The following is a 22,739-nucleotide window of genomic DNA, read 5'->3' on the forward strand; positions in this document are numbered from 1 at the left end:
TGTGGCTGCTTGCTACCCTGGTAATCAATTCTGTAAAAATATATAAAAGTGGCAGGATGCTGCCAGCTAATTTAACCCCTTAACGACAATTGACATGCCAGGACCGCCAGGACTTTAAACGGGTGCAGAAAGCGATCTACGTGCACTTTCTTGTCCTGGTGTGTGTGTCTGTGTGTCGGTGTGGCAGAGCCTGTCCTGGTGTGTGTGTCTGGGTGTCGGTGTGGCAGAGCCTGTCCTGGTGTATGTCTGGGTGTCAGTGTGGCAGAGCCTGTCCAGGTGTGTTTGAGTGTCGGTATGGCAGAGCCTGTCCTAGTTTGTGTGTTGGTGTGGCAGAGCCTGTCCTAGTTTGTCTGTTGATGTGGCAGAGCTTGTCCTGGTAGTCATGTTTCCTGGCACTTTACTTACTGTAGGAATAAATTGAACTATTTAATTTTTACTTATCCAGAGTTAAAACGCCCTCCTGAATTTGTAGTCACTTCAGGCACTAAATTGTGGCTTCAGGCGTCCCGTATATTTTTTGTTAGTGTACTGATGTACTCCCCATCATTCTATCCTATATTATCTACCTAGCACTGATGACATCTTTATCCAGTACCCATGGATGCCGAGGTAAAAAGGCCCATCCAAAACCTCAGCACCAGGCCCATGATGCTCTTAATCCGGCCCTGCCCTGTACCATGCACAATGTTAAAAAAATAGAAAAAACAGACACATATATTTAAATACATGTATTTTAACACAAAAATGGACTAATCAGCTAGAATGAAGACAAGGGTGATGCGCTAAAATGTTGGCATACTTATGGACATGCACTTAAAACCTATATTTTGTATTTTTAGCACAATTGTATGGCTTAACCATAGTTGTATGTTGTGACTAAACCGTATTATATTGGGTACTGTTTGGTACATGAGCTGCTTGTGAAATCCACACTTGTATACAACCACGTCTTGGAAATATGTAGTAAGGGAGGTGAGAAATTAAAAAAAAAAATTATCAATTTCCATATTTTGGAAAATTACCAAGGCCTCCCATTGTCAAATGTGTCCCAGTATTTAAAAGGTTAAAAGTGCTTTCAAAACTAAATGCTACATCATCACCATCATGCTTATGTTGAATACCAAGAACCTCACGGTAAAATTGCCCTCGTTCATACTTCTTCGCTTTAGCATTTGATTATTCCATTTATTTACATTATGTGCCTTAAAACTCTGGTTAGCAAACCCCAATACGAAATGTATCAGTAACTCAAAAGCTATTTAAAAAAAATCGCACTGCAATAAAATGACCCTCGTCGGCAACCATATGACGTACATTTCCTGCGACATTTGTAGGTGATTTTTTTGTAGCGCCGCTGTTTCTGACCTCTAGGTTACTAGACGCTGCCTGCCCGTCCCTTTGCCCTCGGCTATCGCTCGCCCGCGCCTCAGATATGTTTCGCTTGGAGGGCATGGGTCCCAAAGCTGACCCGGAGGAGCTGCGGAAGAAGATGCGGCGAGACGTGCTGGTCTCCGTGCGGAATTTTCTGGTCTATGTGGCATTGCTACGAGTCAGTAAGTAATGGGCGCATGGTTGGCGGAGAGCCGGGCAGAGAAGCCGTGGAGGTGATGTAGGAAGCCTGTTGTTTTACGTAGGATTGCAATGTATTCATGTGGAAAGTCTCTAGTGTTTGACAGCTCTAAAAAAATAAATGTGTATTGTTTGTGAGACTTTAACATGGTCGCTATCCAGTTTAAAACCATTGGCAACCGTTTTAGATTGAAGGGAGCCTTTCGGAAAACCTGGGGCAGTGTCTGAAATGCTAGCAGATGTTCCTTTGTAGGCACGCAGAAAAGTTTATAAACGAATTTGTTCTTCTTACTTGGATAAAGCATCGGGAAATAATTGAAAGAAAATAATAATAAATATAATAATAAAGAAAAATCTAATCCAAAATCTAAAAACTATTAAATAGCGATGTCTAGAAGCGTGTTGGATTCTGAATATTTCAATATGAGATGTTTGGGTTATTTTTTTTTTACTTTAATTAAATAATTGAATTTTAATCTATTGCCTCCTGAGATTTGTATTCAGGGGGGAAAAAATTAATTTGATATGACGTTTAAAATAATGAACAGAAAATAAAGCTGTAAAATCGTATAGTTTTTTTTAAAGTTTAAGTTTATGCATAATGTGTTAAATCTGTTATTGTCTATTCTACTAGAACACCCTAAATCAAGACACATTATGGCACCCTGTCATAATGCCTTGATATAAAATACATAATAACGAAATAATGTTGTTAATAATAAAACAGAATGGTTCAGCGATTACCGATAAAGGTATATAGAGGAAATTATCATTTTAGAAGCAGGACTTTAATAACCCCGCCATAAAGAATTGTCTCGGTGTGGTGTTTGAACAGGGAAGGTCCCCCAAAAAATCAGGACTGACAGCAATTGCAGCATCCAAGTCTGCAGATCATTTATTGGAGGAAAAAATGAAATAAAACCAAGTCTTCTCAATGCTAACTTGTGTTCTTTATACTACAATTATGCTCGGGTAGAAAAATATATATATATATTTATCATGTTACTTAACCTTTAAGCATATGTTTTGTGGAGGTGCTGGCATTCTACAGTATAGCACAATATGAGGGATTTATACATTTATAGGAGCAGAGAACCCTTATGGTCATAACTTTTTATACTGCATGCTTCAAATGACTAGAATGACTTTTCTTCTGAGTTTATAATCTATGAGTTCAAGTCCTTGTTACTGATAATAATGTTAATAACCATATACTGACAAATCATTTACTGTTATAGGAAACTCATATTTTTGTTTTACCGTGTCTATTTACAGCACCGTTTGTCTTAAAGAAGCTGGACAGTATATGAAATAATAATGTAACTTCACAAGAAGCTCTACACAGACGAACTGACTGAAGAAGGGCATTGGATATGTTTCTTTTCCTTAACACTGAGACTATGGAACAAAAAAAATGAAGATCTGGCCATGATGTAATGCTACAGAATGCAAAGACTATTGTTCACCCTTTACACACAAAGTTTACTTTTAAATGTCAATATAAGAAGACCACACATACCAATCTTTCCTTCACTGATATGTTATGCCTGTACTATAATTATGCTTCTGGACTCCAGAATGCAGTTTTTTTGTTTTATTTTGTAAACATGTGTTCTGTGCCAGCTGTGTAGTACTGTTTGAAATGTATAATTGTGATCCTGCACCAATGCAGCCTCACATGAACAACTCATATGGCATAAGATGTTAAATTTTAATACACATATCTATTATACGGTGTATATGCCTCATTAAGTTTGTGAAATCTTGCGGGATATTCAAAGTAAATGGCAACAGATTGGTTAAACCAGCCAGTTCACGGGCGCCAGGAGACAGATCTCCAAATAAGCTGATCTAATATTCATATTGCATATTCTGCCGCTTGATACAGTGTTCACAATAGTTCACTCCAGTTGTGACAACTGTACTGATACATGGTTACTATAATTTATGCAAGTGCCAGTCTTTCGGAATTTTATGTACAATTCCGTGCCTTCTAAAAATAATTTTTGTAGACTGTTATTTTGTGAAATATTCACTTATTCATAGCTCCCGGCTTTTAGTTACCCGCTTGTTTTTGAGTAACTTTATGGTTTATAGTGTCATAGTGCAGGGCTTGACAAATTTGTTGTGAATCTAGGCGCCAGGTAAAAAAGTTAGGAGCCAGGATTTTTTTTTAACTAATATTTGGTCAGGAGTGATTTGATCATCATCAGCCCACTTACTAAACTCACAGCGTTTGACCTGGAAGCACCCTGGACTTTCAGGTCAGTGCTGGTTTTTTTATTTTATATTTTTTTTAACTCTTTCCATGCTGATGTTCCATTGGAGCACAGCATTGACTGATATTTAGTCCCTTCCCTGAAACTGCCTGTGGCAGCTGAAAACACGATTGCTGGTTTTGCAGCAACCGCGGTTTCAGCCTACAGAATCACTCCGTGGGAGTGATCTCAGGCTCGGGGGCGGGCTCGGAGTGGCTGTGCTGTCTGCCCAGACTCCTGGGCAGACAGCAGCAGCAGCGCCCCCGTGTGGTGACTAAGCCTCTTACATCAACAATATTTTCTGGATGTAAGAGGCTGACAAAACCTAGGCGCCAGGACAAAATTCTCTGTCGCCATGGCGACCTGGCGCCTGGGATTTGTCGAGCCCTGTCATAGTGGTTACAACCAGAAGAATGTTTGGAAATAAATCCTCGCAATTATACAACAATAGGTCATAAACAATAATAGGATAAAATATGATGGCTAACCAAGTAATTTTATGCAGTTGCCATTGAAGCAATAAGCCACAAAATATAGATTGCTCTACTATATAAAATGTTTTTTTTACCTATCCATATGCTAGTTCTATGAGAGCTTAATACAGTCATGGAAGCTAACAAGGCAATGAAGCATGGGCATTGTCAGGGCCTAAAGCCCAGAGTCTTTTGTTTGGCAGTCCTGAAATTAAGGGTCTCTGGAGATGCCCAGATCTTACCTCTTCATCAGGGTTAAATACCTTCCAGCATCTTTTTTCAATTTATCACTGCTTTTGTGTATAAATACACAACTGGGCTCCACCAGCACCCCACAATATCGCAAATAAAGTCGCTCAGTACTCCAGTAGTTCAGTGAGGTATATTTAATTCAGCAATGCGGGCAAAGTTTCGACCTTACAGTCTTTATTGAGCCCTGGCTTTATCATTGCTTGGACCACATGATAGATGGAGTGATGAGCAAAAGCCGAAGGTAAAGCAATCTTCAATTAAAAATGGCCGTAGGTTGCGAATGCAACCAAGGTAGATGTTAGTATACAATATACTGCTAAAAGGAAATGTGAAAAGGTACATGAGAATTCGGTGCAAGACACATTAACTATTGGGCTTTAGCCCCCAGTGTTTTTGGAAACTAGAAACATTAAGACGTTTGGGTCTGGTTTTTCTGAAAGATGTCTAAACAGTGTCACCTAGTGGTCAACCAAGATAATTGGAAATTTAAAAGAATGTTATAGCTGGTAAGTAATTTCTCAACATGTCCTCAAGAGTCTTAATCGTAAGTGGATCAATTTTAAGCTTTTATGAGGAGAAACAGAAAACAACATTACCAACCAGTGATGAGAAAGCCTGTTCTATTCCAAAAAAAAGCAAATCCAGAAATGGTCTTTAGTATACTCTAACTTACGTGTGCCTTATCCTGTGTACTGTCACCTATATGTGCAGTCTAATACCATACTCTAATACGCATGCACACACACTCTCCAACACCATACACCAACCCACACTTACACATAACTTAACATCTACACTTACACACACACACACACAATTCCCTCATCCTTGCTGCTCACCCAAATTTCCCTCCCTGTTCTGCCCCACTCCTGACTTCTTTGTGTGTGAGCTGCTGCTACCGTGGAGTCCCATAATGTATGTTATGTGGCCAGGCTGGGACCCTCAGTCACCAGTTGTCTGGTTGCCATTGATCTACCTTAGCACACCCCTGCCTGCCAATGATTGGCTGCTTCGAGCTGTGAGAACCTCCAGTCAAGTGGGGGTGGCAATTTAGAGCCCTGCAGTTGTATGTTTTCCCTAAGATAAGGGATATAATAATTATTATTATTTACTTACAAATTACTATCATATGCATTTTTTGTTTAGGGTCTTCCTGGAACAAAGGAGTGTCCCTTTAAGTGAAATGTAAGCCTGTGTTATTCACATTGTGAAGGAAAGTTATTGTTAGGAAAATTACAACACAGATGTATTCCGATGTCCCGCTATTACAAACACTCAATAGGCAAATCTCTCAGTGGATCAATTCATTAAAAACAACAGTACAAATGAATGCCAACCCCCAAAAATGCATCCAACTCTTTCTTTTTTCAGGGCAAATAAACCAAAATACTTTTCTTATGGATCGGTGACCAAAACTGTATTGCACACAGAGGAGGGCTGGAACCTTCTGGCCCAAGGGGCAGGTAAAGCCCAGTCCCCATCAGCCCGTAGGCCCCACTCTGGTAATTAGCATAGGCGCCAGCACACATTTACAAACACTGACACTCAGACGCACACTTAAACACATTCACTCGTACGTACTCACACTAAAACATACAAATCTTATCACTATTACTGCGGGGTCATGTAACATCATAATCTTAATGTCGGACCGGCCTCACTTGAATAATATAGACTGGCCGGGGCAATTGCACTTTGTCCGGCCTGCCCATAATTGCATATTTTGAGTTCAGCTTTGTAAAGTAACAAAACAACATAGCTAATTAATGCGTGCCAATAATTTTTTTGCTTTTGCAGCCACTTCTTTACAATGAGTGTTAGAATTAAAAGGTTACAAAGTCACAAATAAAGCCCCCCTAATCAAATGCATAGTAACACAAATAAACTTCTGTATTCACCAATGTCTTATTATCCTCCAATTATATAGTGTTTACACTCACTGGCCAATTTATTAGGTACACCTGTTCAATTGCTTGTTAACACAAATAGCTAATCACCCAAGCATTTAGGCATGTGGACGTGGTCAAGACAACTTGCTGAAGTTCAAACCGAGCATCAGAATAGAGAAGAAATGGAATGGAGAAGTGACTTTGAACTTGGCATGGTTGTTGGTACCAGATGGGCTGGTCTACTGGGATTTTCACACACAACCATCTCTAGGATTTAGAGAGAATGGTCTGAAAAAGAGAAAATATCCAGTGAGCGGCAGTTGCGTGGACAAAAATGCCTTGCTGATGTCAGAGGAGAATGGACAGACTGGTTCGAGATGACCGAAAGGTAACAGTAACTCAAATAACCACTCTTTACAAACAAGGTATACAGAATACCATCTCTGAACGCACAACACGTGGAACCTTGAAGCAGATGGGCTACAGCAGCAGAAGACCACACCGGGTGCCACTCCTGTCAGCTAAGAACAGGAAACAGAAGCTACAATTTGCACAGGCTTACCAAAATTGGACAATGGAAGACTGGAAGAACATTGGCTGGTCTGATCAGTCTCGATTCAAGCAGCGACATTCAGATGGCAGGGTCAGACTTTGGCGTAAACAACATGAAAGCATGGATCCGCCCTGCCTTGTATCAACTGTTCAGGCTTGTGGTGATGGTGTAATGGTGTAGGGGACATTTTCTTGCCACACTTTGGGCCCCTTAGTACCAATTGAGCATTGTTTAAACGCCACAGCCTACAGGAGTATTGTTGCTGATCATGTCCATCCCTTTATGACCACAGCGTACCCATCTTCTGACGACTGCTTCCAACAGGATAACGCACCATGTCACAAAGCTCACACTTTGGTTTCTTGAACATGACAACGAGTTCACTGTCTCGTGAACTCCAATGGCCTCCATAGTCACCAGATCTCAATCTGATAGATGTATGGATGTGCAGCCGACAAATGTGCGTGTCCATATGGACCAAAATCTCTGAGGAATGTTTCCAGCACCTTGTAGAAAGTATTCCACAAGGAATGAAGGCAGTTCTGTGGGCAAAAGGGGGTCCAACCTGGTACTAGCAAGGTGTACCTAATAAAGTGGCCAGTGAGTGTATATATATATATATATATATATATATATATATATATATATATATATAGTCAGTCAGCAACATGTGACTTAGTTTAAAGTAATGTCTTTTTTAAAATCTGGCTGAAGCTCAACTAAGCAAAGGGATCCATAGTGTAAACGGGATCCCCCCACTCATAACTTGTAACGCTCGCCAGACAGATCCCCAAATAAGCTAATCTACCCTTGATAAAGCAGCTCTTTTTTGCTCTACGCTGCCCACCCAGGACCTGTCATCCTAGACTACAGTCTGGAAGTGAATAGGCGTCGTGATTGCTACATTTTAGAAGCCAATCTTCAGTAATCTTCCTTTATTTTGATCTATTGTGCACATTAATAGGGAGGAAATGAAAATGTTCCCTTATTTTAATTTGTTGTAGTTTAATAATACTAATCTTTCAGCCTTTTTGATTTTTAAAATGACTTGTTTAACATGGAAATGAAATGGAAAACTCATCTACAAAGCATTTTGTCTGGGGAATACTCATTATGCCGAGTAATTTCAATGCATCGGCTGTACTGTGGCAGAAAATTATTCATTAATGTAGTATATTACTGACATTATGAGTTCCTAAGGTAATACTAAAGAAAATAATTTATGTATTCTGGCTAAACTTACATAATGGTGATTATATTTGACAAGGGAATGAACCTTAAAGTTTGAGTGTTACAAGTGTTACATTTGTATTTCCTGTTCTCCATGCATTTTCAAACAAACATACTATTTTATTTATGATGCCACATATTTTGGAATCTCTTAATAAAACATGTAATGTATTGCATAATCTAAAATAAATGTTAATATTTATTGTGGTTGTATCTATCTACTTTTCGTTGGGTCCTCCTAATGATCAAAAATTTGATAAAATCCAAATACTTTGGACTGCTACTTTTCTGACAACTGCTGGACAATCTGTATGTGTGTTTCCCAGTATCAGCCTCGCATGTAGTAGGTACATTGCTTGGTGGAGGGTCTGGGTAGCTTGGATCATTCCACATTGCACCCACCAGGTCTGTTTCTATACCCCAGTATGCAGGGGAGGGCTGGCAGCCTAAGGCCTGGGGGGCAAGTCAAGTGAAGTGGCCCGTTGTGCCACGAATCAGGCCACCATACATGCCCATCTTTTCCTGAACAAATATTCATTATAAAAATACAAATATGATTCAAATGTGGTTCAACATAAGTAAATTTAATAGCAACAAAGGATGGTAAAAAAAAGCAAACCCTGATGTCTCCCTGATGCTCAGCCAGTTAAATGCCCCCCATGATACTGGCTGAGGATTATGGGAAGTATAGTACACAGCAGCAGGAAAATTGTAAAGGCTAATATGAGTACCCTACCAGGATCATACCTTAAAGTGGGCAGCAATGACATGGGGGGTCGAAAAGGGACAGAGGTGACACTGGGAGGGGCTGAAGGGGGACAGAGGTGACACTGGGAGGGGCTGATTGGGGACAGAGGCGACACTGGGGAGCTTATTGGGGACAGCAATGACATGGGGGGCTGATTGGGGACAGAAGTGACACTGGGGACACACTTACATACACACATACCTATTTTTTTATTTTTAACGAATACAAAAAAAATATTATATAGCTTGTACAAAAATAAATTGGTTTACAAACCTTCTACTTCCACTTTTGGGGGGTTTCGTCTAGACCTCCATCCCCTGGTAGCAACAGACTGTTTTCACACGACATCCGGTGCTCCAGCAGACTGAGTGCGAGGGGGCGGAGCTTTCACCCCTCACGCTGCTCCCATCACTATGCGGCCATCAGATTGCTGGAAAACTAATCTAAACGGCCGCTGGGTGCTGATGCCACCGGCCAGAGCTACTTTAATACTTTTTTTAAAAAAAATTAATATGACATCGGCCGTTTAGATCAGTTTTCCAGCAGTCTGAAGGCCGCATAGTGATGGGAGCAGCGTGAGGGGTGAAAGCTCCGCCCCCTCGCACTCACCTTTCACCCCTCACGCTGCTCCCATCACTATGCGGCCATCAGACTGCTGGAAAACTGATCTAAACAGCCGCTGGGTGCTGATGCCACCGGCGGGAGCTACTTTAATCCTTTTTTTATTTATTTAATATGCGGGATCGGCTTGCCATATTAAAAATAAATAAATAAAGTATTAAAATAGCGCCGGCCGGCGGGATCAGCACGCAGCGGCCGTTTACATTAGATTTTCAACAATCTGATGGCCGCATAGTGATGGGAGCAGCGTGAGGGATGAAAGGTGAGTGCGAGGGGGCGGAGCTTTCACCCCTCACGCTGCTCCCATCACTTGGCGGCCGCTGGGTGCTGATAGGCTTTATTCTGCCTATATTTGGTTGCTCCTCTTCTACATGGATGCTTCAGAGTTATTCCTGGACTGTTTTTGTACCTTTCTTGGCTTCTTTCTGATTGTTCATGTCATGTTTCTAAGTGGTTTTTGCTTAGCTGTTCCTTGTTATGCACTTTTGGATTTCCTCTTTTGCCTGAAGCCTCTGGATAAACTTCTGGACACTTTAATTTATTTTATTTTTCAATTTTCTGTAAACAGGGGAGGGCTAGCAGCCTAAGGCCTGGGGCAAGTCTAGTCAAGTGGTCCATTGTGCCCCTAAATCAGCCCACCATCCATGCCCATCTTTTCCTTATTTTCTAACACATATTGATATATCGTGATGGGATTACATCAGTAGACTAAAAAAAGTAATCATACAGGCGACGCCTGAAGCCACACTTTATTGCCACTAATTCTTTTTAATGAGATATGCATCTCACTGATTTCTGGGCCTAAAAAGTTTTGTCCTCTGCAAAGTGACTACAAATTCAGGAGGGAGTTTTATCTTTGGATAAGTAAAAATTACATAGTTCTATTTATTCCTACAGTAAGTAAAGTGCCTGGAAACTGACACACAAACACACACACCAGGACAGGCTCTGCCACACTGACACCCAAACACCAGGACAGGTTCTGTCACACCAACACACACACCAGGACAAGCTCTGCCACACCGACAGCCAGACACACACACCAGGACAGGCTCTGTTATACCAACTCCCAAATACACACGCACCAGGACAAGATGGTCTTTCTTTAGATACCATTTTGATCATATCATTTCATTTACTATAAAAAAAGTGATAAAATATGGTGAACATTTAAAAAAATGACATTTTCTGACTTATATCTGAAAAATAATTTACTCATCTACAAAAGCGAATTAAAAACCTGCTAAATAGATTCTAATATTTGTCATGTTTTTATGTGTTGTTGCAAGTGATAGGGCAATAAGTTTTTCAAAACTGGTCATTCTGCCCCATGTCCTATTTGTGACACTAGATCTACTACCAGCTTTTGTGAAACTTTGTGGTAGTCATTTTTTTTTCAGTTTTTTCCCCCCACACATATTTTACTTCATGTATGAATTTATAGCTCCAGGTATACTGTATGTCACTGTCAAACAACACCCCAATAAATGTTCAGCAACATCTTGTGATACCATTTTTGAAAAGTAGACACTCCATGCGTATTCCAAATGCCAGTATTTTAACTTTTCCATGCCAGTATTTTTGTTAAGATATAGCGCTAATTTTAGGATTTGCTCATAAAAATATATTTTATTTAAATATATTTGGACTTTTTTTTACATTTTGTTAGTAGGGGATAGTTAGGCTGATGGTGACATCACTGGTAAATTATTTTTACATGTTAGTACATATTTGACACTATGCTCCACTGACTCTGGATGAATGCAGTACCTCAGAGTTCTTAGTAGGGTCTTTAGAGACCCTTTTAGGAACTTGTTTATGTTTTCCCTGGAGTGGTCACGGTTCGTCATGGGGTGGATTCGGCTGATGGTGATTTCCATAACACCGTTAAAGTTAGGATCCTAACTCCTTTTAAATCACATATTTAATCGGATGGGCCCCTGCTGCAGTTGTTGGTGTTGCTGGCATCAAGGCATTACAGTAACACAATTTGGGAAAGTTATCAATATTTGGTGTGATCACCCTTTGCCTTCAAAACAGCATCAATTATTCTAGGTACACTTGCATACAGGTTTCTAAGGGATTTGGCAGGTAGATTGTTCCAAACACATTTCTTCTACCGAGTTATTTGTGTTAAAGTAATGATTGTGTTTCTACCTACATACTACATAGATGATCATTAGTGCCTGTTTGGTGTACGTGTTTAATCATCAGCCTTAATATGGGCCTACAAAATACCTATATATATAACTATGACTAAGGAGACCCAGGGCCACCACTTTTCACCAGTTGCCTGCGTAGCATGTAGCTGGGCATATCAAACCAGTGGCCATGCAATGCAGCCCAAATCTGTCACTGGAGTGACTGATCAGGTGAGTCTGAGACGCTGTTGGCCGGCAGCCCACTTGGCTTAATGCCTGGTGTACCAGATGGCCAGTCCGGGCCTCCATGTTTTATATTACTGTTGCTGAGCATAACCTGTTTTTGCAGATACATAATTTATCATGAGGTAGAAATTCAAAGCAAAATTGTTATTTTTTTTATACTTTAGTTCTAATAAACATTTATATCAAAAAATATTTATAAATATGGTTATAAACAAAGCCATCAAGATGCAAGGTAAAAATGACAAAATAAACTTTTGTCTTGGTATTTTATATATTATAAAATAACTGCATTGCACTATGGGGAGCAATCTGTACTTTATTTATGCTTCATAATTAGTTAAACTAGAATCCTCTTTTATAAGTCCTGTATGCCTCTGCATATATCTGTAATTCTTATATATATTACATCATTAACGGGCTATTATGATATGAGGTTTGTAGAATTAATCATTATTCAATCCATGAAGGACATTATACAGTAACTTTCCCTGTGAGACCATTTGTGAGAGCCTCAGCCTCGCCGCCACAGGATGGAGTTACACGAACGCCTCAGACATCCCCGCCAGCAGCATTTCATTCCCCAAGTCTCTCCGTCTTCCTCCCAAGTCTCTATGGTACACGGCCGCTGTATTGACTAAAAACAATAGGAGGGGCTCCTCCGCAGCCTCTTATTCCCCTCCTGTACTCTATGGTTATAGCAGATGCTCCAGCCAGAAGTGCATAGGCTGCTTCTCAGCTAAGAGCAGCTGGGAGGCTGCGGCACCAGTAACCGCTATGCGTGTCCTGTGAATGCATGCAGGTAATAAGGGGCGAAGGGGGCAACTTTCTGCAGCTTTCAGTCTCCCTGCACCACCGGTATTGCAATTCATGGGTTAATGGGCACTCTTTCATTCCGCAGCCGGCTTTATAGGTAGGAGGATGCTGCGCTTTGTGTGCTTAGCAGCAGGGGACCGTGCAGTGTTTTTACTCGCAGCTTTATGGCGCTGGATGGGTTTGTTACCTTGGAGATGGGGTTAATGTACACATTAGGCATTGGGACCGTGTGACACTGGCACATGCCCAGAGTGCATTTGAAGAATAGGTGTGTGTGTGTATAGCTGGACATAGTGATACATACAGATACATTGTATTTCACTGTAGCTACTGATGTATCTCTTTAATGTGTCAATGTGGGTGAAATACGCAGACCTATGCATGTATTTAGTGTGTTATATGTCTTAATGTTTATGTGTACATGTCAATATTTGTAAGTGCATTGTGCATGCATGCTTACACACATCTAGCTGTCTATCATCTGTGCGTCTTCGTTGGCACATCAAACGCAAGAAAAGAAAGTTAGTTGTTAGGATTGTCATTTCCTTGTGTGATGGAATAAAGAAAATAATTGCGTGCTTTGAATTTAAAAATACTGAGGTCATATTATGTACCTTGTATATGATCTATGCATAATAGCAGAATAGTATGCGCTATTACTCTGTTTGGTTGGGTTGGGGGAAATAAGCGTGGTTTTTAATACTATAAGAATCAAGCTAGAGCCTAGTGATGTTCTTCACCCGTACTATACTTACACGCAGTACTTTTACCGGAAACTCTTCTTTGTGGTGTTAATGCTTGTTGAATTGGTAAATTATTATTATTATTATTATTATTTATTGTTTTATATAGCGGCATTATATTCCATAGCACTGTACAATAGAATTTACGCTTACATGTGCATATGAATTATGTGCTGACTCTGAAGAAGAAGAAGTGTGCCCCATTAAGCAAACTAGATATGTTTTTAGGGTTTTAATAGGCACCGAGAAGGAGGAGTTTTCTGATCACTCCACTCTTCTATCTATGCGTAACCAATTATTTTATATATAACATATTACACCTGCTTTTGCGTATCCTCTGCCCAATTCCAGATGTGCCTTGTATGTCTTATTTATTGGGCGATGGTGGAGTTGTACCAGCTAGTTATAAGCTTCTTTGAGCAGGGCCCTCCTTACCTTTTGTTTCAGTAAGTCCAAATTGTTATGTGATGCTCTACTTGTTGACCTGTTTACCCATTGTGCAGCTCTGCAAAATATTTATATATATATATATATATATATATATATAAAATACATTTTTTCTGTAATGTAAATCATTTACATTTTGCAGACCATCACTGTCTGTTCCTCACCTATGTTGAGTGGTCTCCATACCACTCATCACATCTAGGCAGATGATGAAGCTCTCTCATCCTACTCATTCCCTCTTGTTTATGTGCAGCTTAGAACCCTCTGAATCTCTAGCAACATAATCCTGAACTGTTATCACAAGTATTGTGAAAAGTGCTCATCCATTTACCCATTTAATGCCCTACACTTTTTTTCCCTACACGGCTGCTTACATTTTTTGTTTCCTCTAATCTAGCTGATGGATATAAATCTAGAAGGAATTCAATAGATGTATTTATTTTAAAAATATTTCTGATGTAACGTGTTGTTCCCCTTCCATCGTCTTGGAATGGGCAGGCTTCGGTGCTGGAGTTATTACAGCGCCTAAGCAAATGCTTTGTGTTGCTTATATATTATTGCCACCAATTGGTAAGAGTATGCAGCTAGTATCTTCATAGCATTTGCAAATGAGGATTACTTTTTCTTTGGTATAGTAAATAAACATGTCTAATTGTGTTTACTGAATAAATTAAGAAATATATCGGTAATAAACCTGAAAGCCGACGTAGCCCAATAAAGGATTCTCAATAAGCATGCACATTAAAGTAGTTTGTAAGTACTTTAAAATGCATTCATGGAACTTCCAAAAAACAATAAAATGAAATGACTTAACTTTGGGAGAAGCTGCAGCTCCCTTTCTATGATCTAATGTTTTATGTGACTGGTTGGCTCCTTGAACCCAGATCAAGGGACAAGTGCCTATATGGGGATTCTGTAGAATACCTCCATGGAGTTGCAAATGAGACATCATGAAAATTTAAAGGGACCCCTCAGATGTCATATGCATTTTTAAATAGTTTGTTGCAAAGGGCATGTATTGAAATATGTCCCTGCTGGAAAAAGACCTTGAAGCAGAAGCTTCTATGATTTAACGAAACAGCCACCTGCACAAGTGCAATCCCTGTATACAATCCAAGGACAATGATCTATATAAGCAAATAAAAAAGAACAAAAACAGGAAATCAGGCCAAAAGAGATCAAAATCACAAAGAACACAAAGTGCAAGGAGAGAGCTCATCTACTGAGGCTTTTACAAAGGCTTTACAAAAGGCAAATATGACTAGCTGTGGAATTTCATTCATTTAGTGAAATTGATGTTCTATAGGTATAGATTTCAGCATATAGCTAGAAAATGAGCCTGGGCTTAAGCCAAATGCCTGACTGAGTGAAATGGAAGGAGTGTGAAACGGCTTCAAAACCACCCTAAGTAATTTTGTTATTTTGTTTATATGGAAGTGAATGAGAGCTTTCTGCATTTAGTAAGTGAATCTAATCCAGTTTTCCAAACCCAATGAGCTCATGCCACTACATAGCCTTCTGGCCAACCAATATGATAGCATTAGCTTCTACCAAGTCCACTTTGCTGTAGATCTGGTGATTCTGGGTGTCCAATTGGGCAGCGTGGTATGATCCATCCAGAGGGGATATCGTAAACCTCTGTGACCTTGCTTCTTCCCAGAAGTAGAGTTGGGTGTAAGTCGCAAAATAAAATACCATATTTGCTTGATTATAAGATGACCCTGATTATAAGACAAACCCCCAAAATCTGAATATTAATTTAGGAAAAAAAAAAAGAAAAAGGCCTGAATATAAGACTACTATATAAGAAAAATGTTTTACTAGTAAACATTCACATGTAAACTATTTTTCATATTTAATAAAAACTATGATTGCGAAAAATGCATTTTTTTGTTTTTATTTCCTTTTATTTGCCAACCTGCCCCAGTTATGCACATCTGCCCCAGATATGCCTTATATCCTCTTATATGCAACTCTGCACCCCAGAAATGCTTTATATACCGCCTTATATGCCACTCTGCCTCTCAGAAATGCCTTATACACCCCTATATGCCACTCTGCCTCCCTGATATTCCTTTTAACCCCTATATGCCACTCTGCCTCCCTATTATTCCTTTTAACCCCCTATATTCCACTCTGCCTCCCTGATATTCCTTTTAACCCCCTATATGCCACCAGGGGGAGGGGCTTGTGAGGGTGGAGCCAGGGGGCGGGAAAATTATGTTTTGCCTAAGGTGGCAAAAGTCCTTGCACCAGCCCTGTATGCCACTCTGCCTCCAGAAAGCCCCTATACCCCCATGCCACTCTTACTCTCCCCGACTTACCAGTGCATCCCTAGATTTGTCTCCTGTGCTTCAGGTTCCTTGGTGTCTAGTGGGGCAGCCGGTGGAGTTCTGTGCGATGAGCGCAGACAACCTCCGCTGCCGCTGCTGCCGGCACTTCCGCTGGGGCTTCCATGAATGAGCACCGGAAGGTCATGTGATGTTGGTGCTCCGTTATAGGAGCCCCAGAGGAACTGCCGGCAGTAGCGGAGGTTGTCTGTGCGTATCGCTGCCAGAGAGTAGGATCCAGGTCCCCTGCAGCGCTGCAAGGGATCTGGTTCTTAGTCTTGTATTCAGACCTCTATTATTTTTCAGGGCATTTGCTCTAAAAAACAAACAAACAAAAAAAAAAACCCTTGTGTTATAATCGAGCAAATAGGGTAAATTGCTTTGACATTTTTAGATATATTTTTTTATATTAATATAATATTTTGTAATAATCATATAAATGATATAGGCATTATAACGTACTATATTTCGTTTATTAAGCATCTCCCTTCTGCTTGTCCTATTGTGCAATGGTCTGGCATTTAACCAGCGCTGCATAGTTTGGTGCAATTAGCAGTAGACCGTATTTGCTCGATTATAAGACGACCCTGATTATAAGATGACCCCCCAAAATCTGAATATTAATTTAGGAAAAAAAGAAAAAGCCTGATTATAAGACGACCCTATAAGAAAAAAAAAAGTTTTACTACTAAATATTAATTCATGTAAACTATTTTTTGGTTTTTAATTTCCTTTTATTTACCAACCTGTCCCCAGTTATGCACATCTGCCCTCAGGCATGCCTTATACCCTCCTATATGCCACTCTGTCCCATGTTATTCCCTTTAACCCCCTATATGCCACTCTGGCATATAGGGGGTTAAAAGGCATATAATGGGACAGAGTGGCATATAGGGGGACACTTACCTACCCAGACACTTACCCACCCACTGAGACACTTACCTACCCACCCACTGAGACACTTACCTACCCACTCTGCCACTTAGATACCCAGACACTAGCATACCCACTCAGGCACTTCACTCACCACGATGCCTCAGCAGGCGCTTGCTGCAGCTCCCATGGGATTACAGCAAGACGCTGTGTGACCCCGCTAGGCCCCGCCTTCTCCAGAAAATTGAAGAGGTCTACCGGATCCGCTTTGGGACGGCACAGTGCCGCTGGGGTCCCGGTCCTGCTTCTGGAGCAATCTCCCCAACCGGCTCTGCTTCCCCGCAGTGGGCGGGCTATCCCAGGAGTAGGAAGGTACGCGCGTATGCAACCTCGGCTGCTGCCGGCTCTTTCGCCGGCGCTCGGTGATAGACGCCGGCAGCAGCTATGGGTTACCATACAGGAGGATCCAGGTACCCTGCAGCGATGCGGGGGATCTGGATCTTAGTCTAATAGTCAGACCTCATTTGAGGTCTGATTAGAAGACGACCCCGATTACGCATTTGCTCTGAAAAAAACCTTGTCTTATAATCGAACAAATACTGTAGTTAGTTTAACCAGCGCTGCATAGTTTGGTGCAATTAGTAGTAGTAGACCGAACATAGTTAGATGTTACCCCTTTGCCAGTCGGCACCTTCTCTTCCATTTTACTGACAAAACACGGTTTTTATAAATTTATTACCATATTTGCTTGATGAAAAGCACACCTGGGACTTCCCACTGACAGCAGCGGGAACCCCCCCCCATTTAAAGGGAGAATGGGCGGGAGCGGGGCGTGTCTTGAACCGCAGAAGCGGTGCTTCACCCGGCAATCTCCAGGTAAAACCCAGAGAGTTCCCAGGTATGATTAGAAGTCGTTTTTTTTCCAGAAAATATCTCATAAATACTACCTTGTCTTATAATCAAGGTAAATTTTATGTAGACCTCAGATCCATGGCACCACTGCACAGAAGTGCTTGTCATTTATGTTCTTCACTCTCTCTCATCATGCACTCCCTTAATGTCTCCCTACCTTCTTCGGTATCTGCTTCTGTGTCTCCTTTTCCACAGCTTTGTTTCTTCTCTTGCCTCCTTTTCTTATTTTTTTCTTTGTCCGCTTCTCTCTGGTATCGGCTCTGTTATTTAGGTACTTCCGCAAAAAGGCCAGCGCCTTCATGGTACCGCCATGGGGACAGCCTCTCCCTGTTCCTCCAATTGGGGAGAGTGTGTGTGTGTGGAGGAAGTACCTGGATAATGGAGCTGATACCTGGAAGAAGTGGACAAAGAGAGAAAACAGAAGAAGGCAAGAGAAGAAGCTGAGCCATGGAAAAGGAGACATGGACATGGAAGCGGATGGCAGATGAGGTATGGAGACATTGGCAGGGAGCGTGGGAGAGATTGCGAATTAGTGAGAGTTTGACAACAACAAAAGCAAAAATAGTGGTTTTGATTCCACCCCCAATAGAATTGTCTTATATTCAGGCTTTTTCTTGTTTTTTTTCATTAACATCCAAAGTTTGGGGAGTTATCATGTAATCATGATTGTCTTACACAGTATAATACCTTTTTATTATTAAATAATAGTAGCACTCTTGTAGCAGTAGTTAGGGCTTCAGGATACAAAAGAGATTGTATAACTAAAATGAACAGAGGGGTGGGTAGTTGGTTTAGTACTTGCCTTCAAATGGTTAATAGCAGAGGGTGTTACAGGAAAATGTATTATACATTTGCGCAGTGGCGGAACTACCGGGGTCGCAGGGGTCGCGACCGGGCCCCGGCGGCAGGGGGGCCCAAGCCAAGGGGCCGCCCGAAATCGGGCAGGGGCGTCCAACATGCGGCCCGCGGGCCAAATGCGGCCCGCGAGACCTCGAGGTGCGGCCTGTGTAAGATCGGCAGCCAGGGCAACCGATCTTACGCGAGCCGCACCTCAAGCCCTGCTACTTACTTGTGGGAGGGTCTTCTGGACTGCACAGAGGAAGCGGAGTTCACGTGACACCCTACTTCCTCTGTGCTTTAGCAGAGAAGGCAGAGGGAGGCCGCGCCCCCTGCTGAAGTCTGTGAGCTGCAGTGCAGGTAAGGGGGTGGGGAGGGTGTTTGAATGAGTGTGTGTGATTGAGGGAATGAATCTGTGAATGAATGATTATATGAATAAATGAGTGTGTGTGTGTGTGATAGCATGGATGTGTAAGTGCTGGAACCTAGGCATGATGGGACTGTGATTGCTGTTAGCAATCACACTCCTATCATGCCAAGTCAGCCAGTACATGCTGAAACCTGGCCAGCTGCCCCCCTTGTGTAGTGATGCTGCCAGCAGTATGGGGTCTGCACTTAAAGCCACCCTGTACCAGAGTGTATTGGCTGACTTGGCATGATAGGAGTGTGATTGCTAACAGCAATCACAGTCCCATCATGCCTAGGTTCCAGCATTTACTGGATGGATGTGTAAGTGCTGGAACCTAGGCATGATGGGACTGTGACTACTGTTAGCAATCACACTCCTATCATGCCAAGTCAGCCAGTACATGCTGAAACCTAGCTAGCTGCCCCCCTTGTGTAGTGATGCTGCCAGCAGTATGGGGTCTGCACATCACTTACAGCCACCCTGTACCAGCATGTACTGGCTGACTTGGCATGATAGGAGTGTGATTGCTAACAGCAATCACAGCAAGCACAGTCCCATCATCCTGAGGCGTCTAGTTACGCCCCTGCATTTGCGCTTATTCCATATGGTAAGACACAGCAGAAAGATTTGGGAATACCTTTTTAAACAGTGAGAGTTTTGTAAAAATATCATAAGATACAGAGGGGAAAAATGAATCAGCCAACACGATAAACCAGTTTTCGATACATTGCAAAACACAGCTTTCTGCTTTTTATTGCAGGATGGCAAAAATAGTATGTTGTCTTTGTTATTATCTTTCCTCTATTGGATATCTGGGGAAAAAAAACAATTCTGAAAGCATTTGCTATGTTATAGTGCTGTTGCTCATCTTGTAGAATAGATTTGGGTCAGGTTAAGTGTATTATTTTCATTCAGAATTTCTTTGTGCATTTGTTTTCTAAATGCATTAAATTCAATTTATGACAGATCTCTGGCTGTGTTTATATGGTAGCGTATTGTCAAATCTAGACTTAAATAGTCCATCTTGGTTTGACTATATTGTGTTTAACTGAAAACTCTGATTAAAACAACAGCTAATTGCTTCTGACAAAGAAGCTGCTCAATATGGGTAACAATTCCATGATCCGTTTGAAGAAGGTTTTTTCTATAGGTATGCACGTCCATGAAGTATCTTCTGTATGCATTTTTACAAACAACTGCCGTTATAGGTGTGGATGAATATACAGTTGTGCTCAAAAGTTTGCATACCCTGGCAAAATTGTAAAATCTTGGCATTGATATATAAACTTTTGATCACAACTTTTTGTCGGGATGTACAAATTTTATTAAAGGGGGTTTGCTTAATATTCAGATTCTTTTCACTAATTAAAGCATATAGTAAATGGTTAATAGATGTTGAAATTGCTGTACATGCCTGTTGCTTTTAGTCTAACCACTTTAATGGATTGCATCCATTTAACGTGCTTCATTGTGTTGTGGCCATTCTTGTGTTCTTCCCACATTCTTGTGTTCTTCCTTAATTTATTGTTCTAACATAAAACATCTTACTTAACCCTTAAGTTTGCAGATACTCACTAAGCTGAGATGCCAGTAAGGTTCTAGGAGTAACACAACTGACAACTGAAAACCACTTGAAAACATCCAACTAAGCCAACTTGCACAACAGAAGATATGAGTTGAGTTGATTGCTCTCTCTTTGGGGATTGTGTGCCCATGATTTTTTGAACTTGCAGGCAATTGTTGTTATTTAGTATGTCAGTCATGTGAGTGGTTGAGTCAGTAGTTAGATTGATCGTCGGTTCTGCCAATCCATTTGAGTTTAATGGAGTTCTTGAAAAAGTCCCTTCTTTGAAGGAATTGAGCTGATCTTGTCACATTGGAGCCCTTTTCATCTCTGCTAAATTGGCAGTTAAGTTACCTTAAATTCTGAGGTAATTTGTAATAATGAATTTGTGCCTACTTTGTGGTAGGAATTGGTATTTTCTATTTCTTTTTTTGGCATACATCACTCATTAACAGTACGAACAGCAAATGTAAGTGCAATTATCTACAGTATAAGTAGTTTTTGTGATTTCCCTGCTCAGTTTATCCATCACCATCTTGGTGACATTGATAGGGCATTTAACATCATATCTTTTGGCATAATGTGATCCTTGGTACTGGGACCCTTTTTTGTTTGTTTTTACTACCAACTTTAATCTGTAAAGTTTTTTTTTCGTTTTTTTTGTTCCTCTCTCCCTCTTAATTTACTCCTCCAGTCTGGGTCTAACACATACCATGCATGTCATATTGATGGCACCAGCAAATAACGCAGCTCTGTACAAAATAAAGGGAAGTCCCATGGAAAAACAACATTTTGCCCATTGGGCATAAAATACATTGCTGTATACACTACTTGACACCCCCCCCTCCATTTTGGTCCAAAAAATTACTTTATTTGCAGACCCGAAGGCTGCCATTGTCCATTGTTGTTAGTTGTTGCTTTCCTTCAGGGCCGGCCCTACAATGGAGCAGACTGGGGCGATTGCCCCAGGCGGCACTTTTGAAGAGGCGGCACTTTGCCGCCCCAAGCATTTATTTATTTATTTTTTAAAGCGGAGGAGAGAGAGGGGCGCCGAGTGGTTTTCGCTTACCAAGTTGTCAGTACCCGCTCGGCGCCCGTCTCTCTCCTCTGCGAGCCCTCTAGCTCTACCACGGTGCCGGCTTGTAATGCTGAGCGCCGGAAATTGACGTCACTTCCAGCGTTCAGCATTACAAGCCGGCACGTGGCAGAGCAGGGAGACTCGCCGCAGGACTGTTTAAAGGTAAGTACAAAGGGAGGGGGATAGGGTAGATAATGGCGTCGGTGAAGTTTAAAATGCCGCCCCCCCCTGATGTCGGGGGGGGGCGACATTTTAAACTTCGCTCCAGGCGGCATTATGCCTTGGGCCGGCCCTGCTTTCCTTGGTCAATGTGTCTGGCTCGGTGATTGAGACTGAGCCATTCTATTGTTTACCGCAGGCAGTATGATAAAGAATCACAGGGTTTATCTAGGAAGCTGGGTAGATAACACAGCTAGAATACGTAAAAGGCCCAACATGCATCTGTGTAAAAAAACATTATATCAAAGACCAGAACTATTTAACCCCTCCACATAGATGTAGGGGATATGTTACAAACAAAATGATCCTTGAGAATCAAAGAAGGTATACCCTAAGTTATGAGTGCATGGCCCTGAACGGTTTGATTAATCATTAGTGACCTTGCAGGTCAATGCACTTGATATTTGAAATTTACCCTATAACAAAATAGGGTGTCTTATAATGAAAGAAAATGGATTACTGTAGTTTCATTTGGCATAACTGATGCACAGGTGATTTTAGATTTTTTTTTTCCTTCTTCTTCCAAATTTGCCC

General features: G+C 41.2%; 2 protein-coding genes across 2 annotated transcripts in view; both read left to right on the forward strand.

Moving 5' to 3' along the window:
- Window positions 1–1,327: 1,327 nt before the first annotated feature.
- Window positions 1,328–3,588, forward strand: TOMM5 (translocase of outer mitochondrial membrane 5). The gene is made up of 2 exons (XM_053456417.1): window positions 1,328–1,553; window positions 2,845–3,588. The coding sequence occupies exons 1-2, from the start codon at window positions 1,433–1,435 to the stop codon at window positions 2,877–2,879; spliced, it is 156 nt and encodes a 51-aa protein (XP_053312392.1). The 5' UTR covers window positions 1,328–1,432; the 3' UTR covers window positions 2,880–3,588.
- A 9,117-nt stretch (window positions 3,589–12,705) lies between these two features.
- The window catches only part of FBXO10 (F-box protein 10), a 60,973-nt gene continuing 50,939 nt past the window's right edge, over window positions 12,706–22,739 (forward strand). The window contains exon 1 of the mRNA XM_053465831.1: window positions 12,706–12,779. Within this exon, the coding sequence (XP_053321806.1) occupies window positions 12,774–12,779 (6 nt within the window). The 5' untranslated portion in view covers window positions 12,706–12,773. The remainder of the gene's footprint in view (window positions 12,780–22,739) is intronic.

This window comes from Spea bombifrons, chromosome 1 (assembly GCF_027358695.1).
Source record: "Spea bombifrons isolate aSpeBom1 chromosome 1, aSpeBom1.2.pri, whole genome shotgun sequence".
Taxonomy (NCBI): Eukaryota; Metazoa; Chordata; class Amphibia; order Anura; family Pelobatidae; genus Spea; species Spea bombifrons.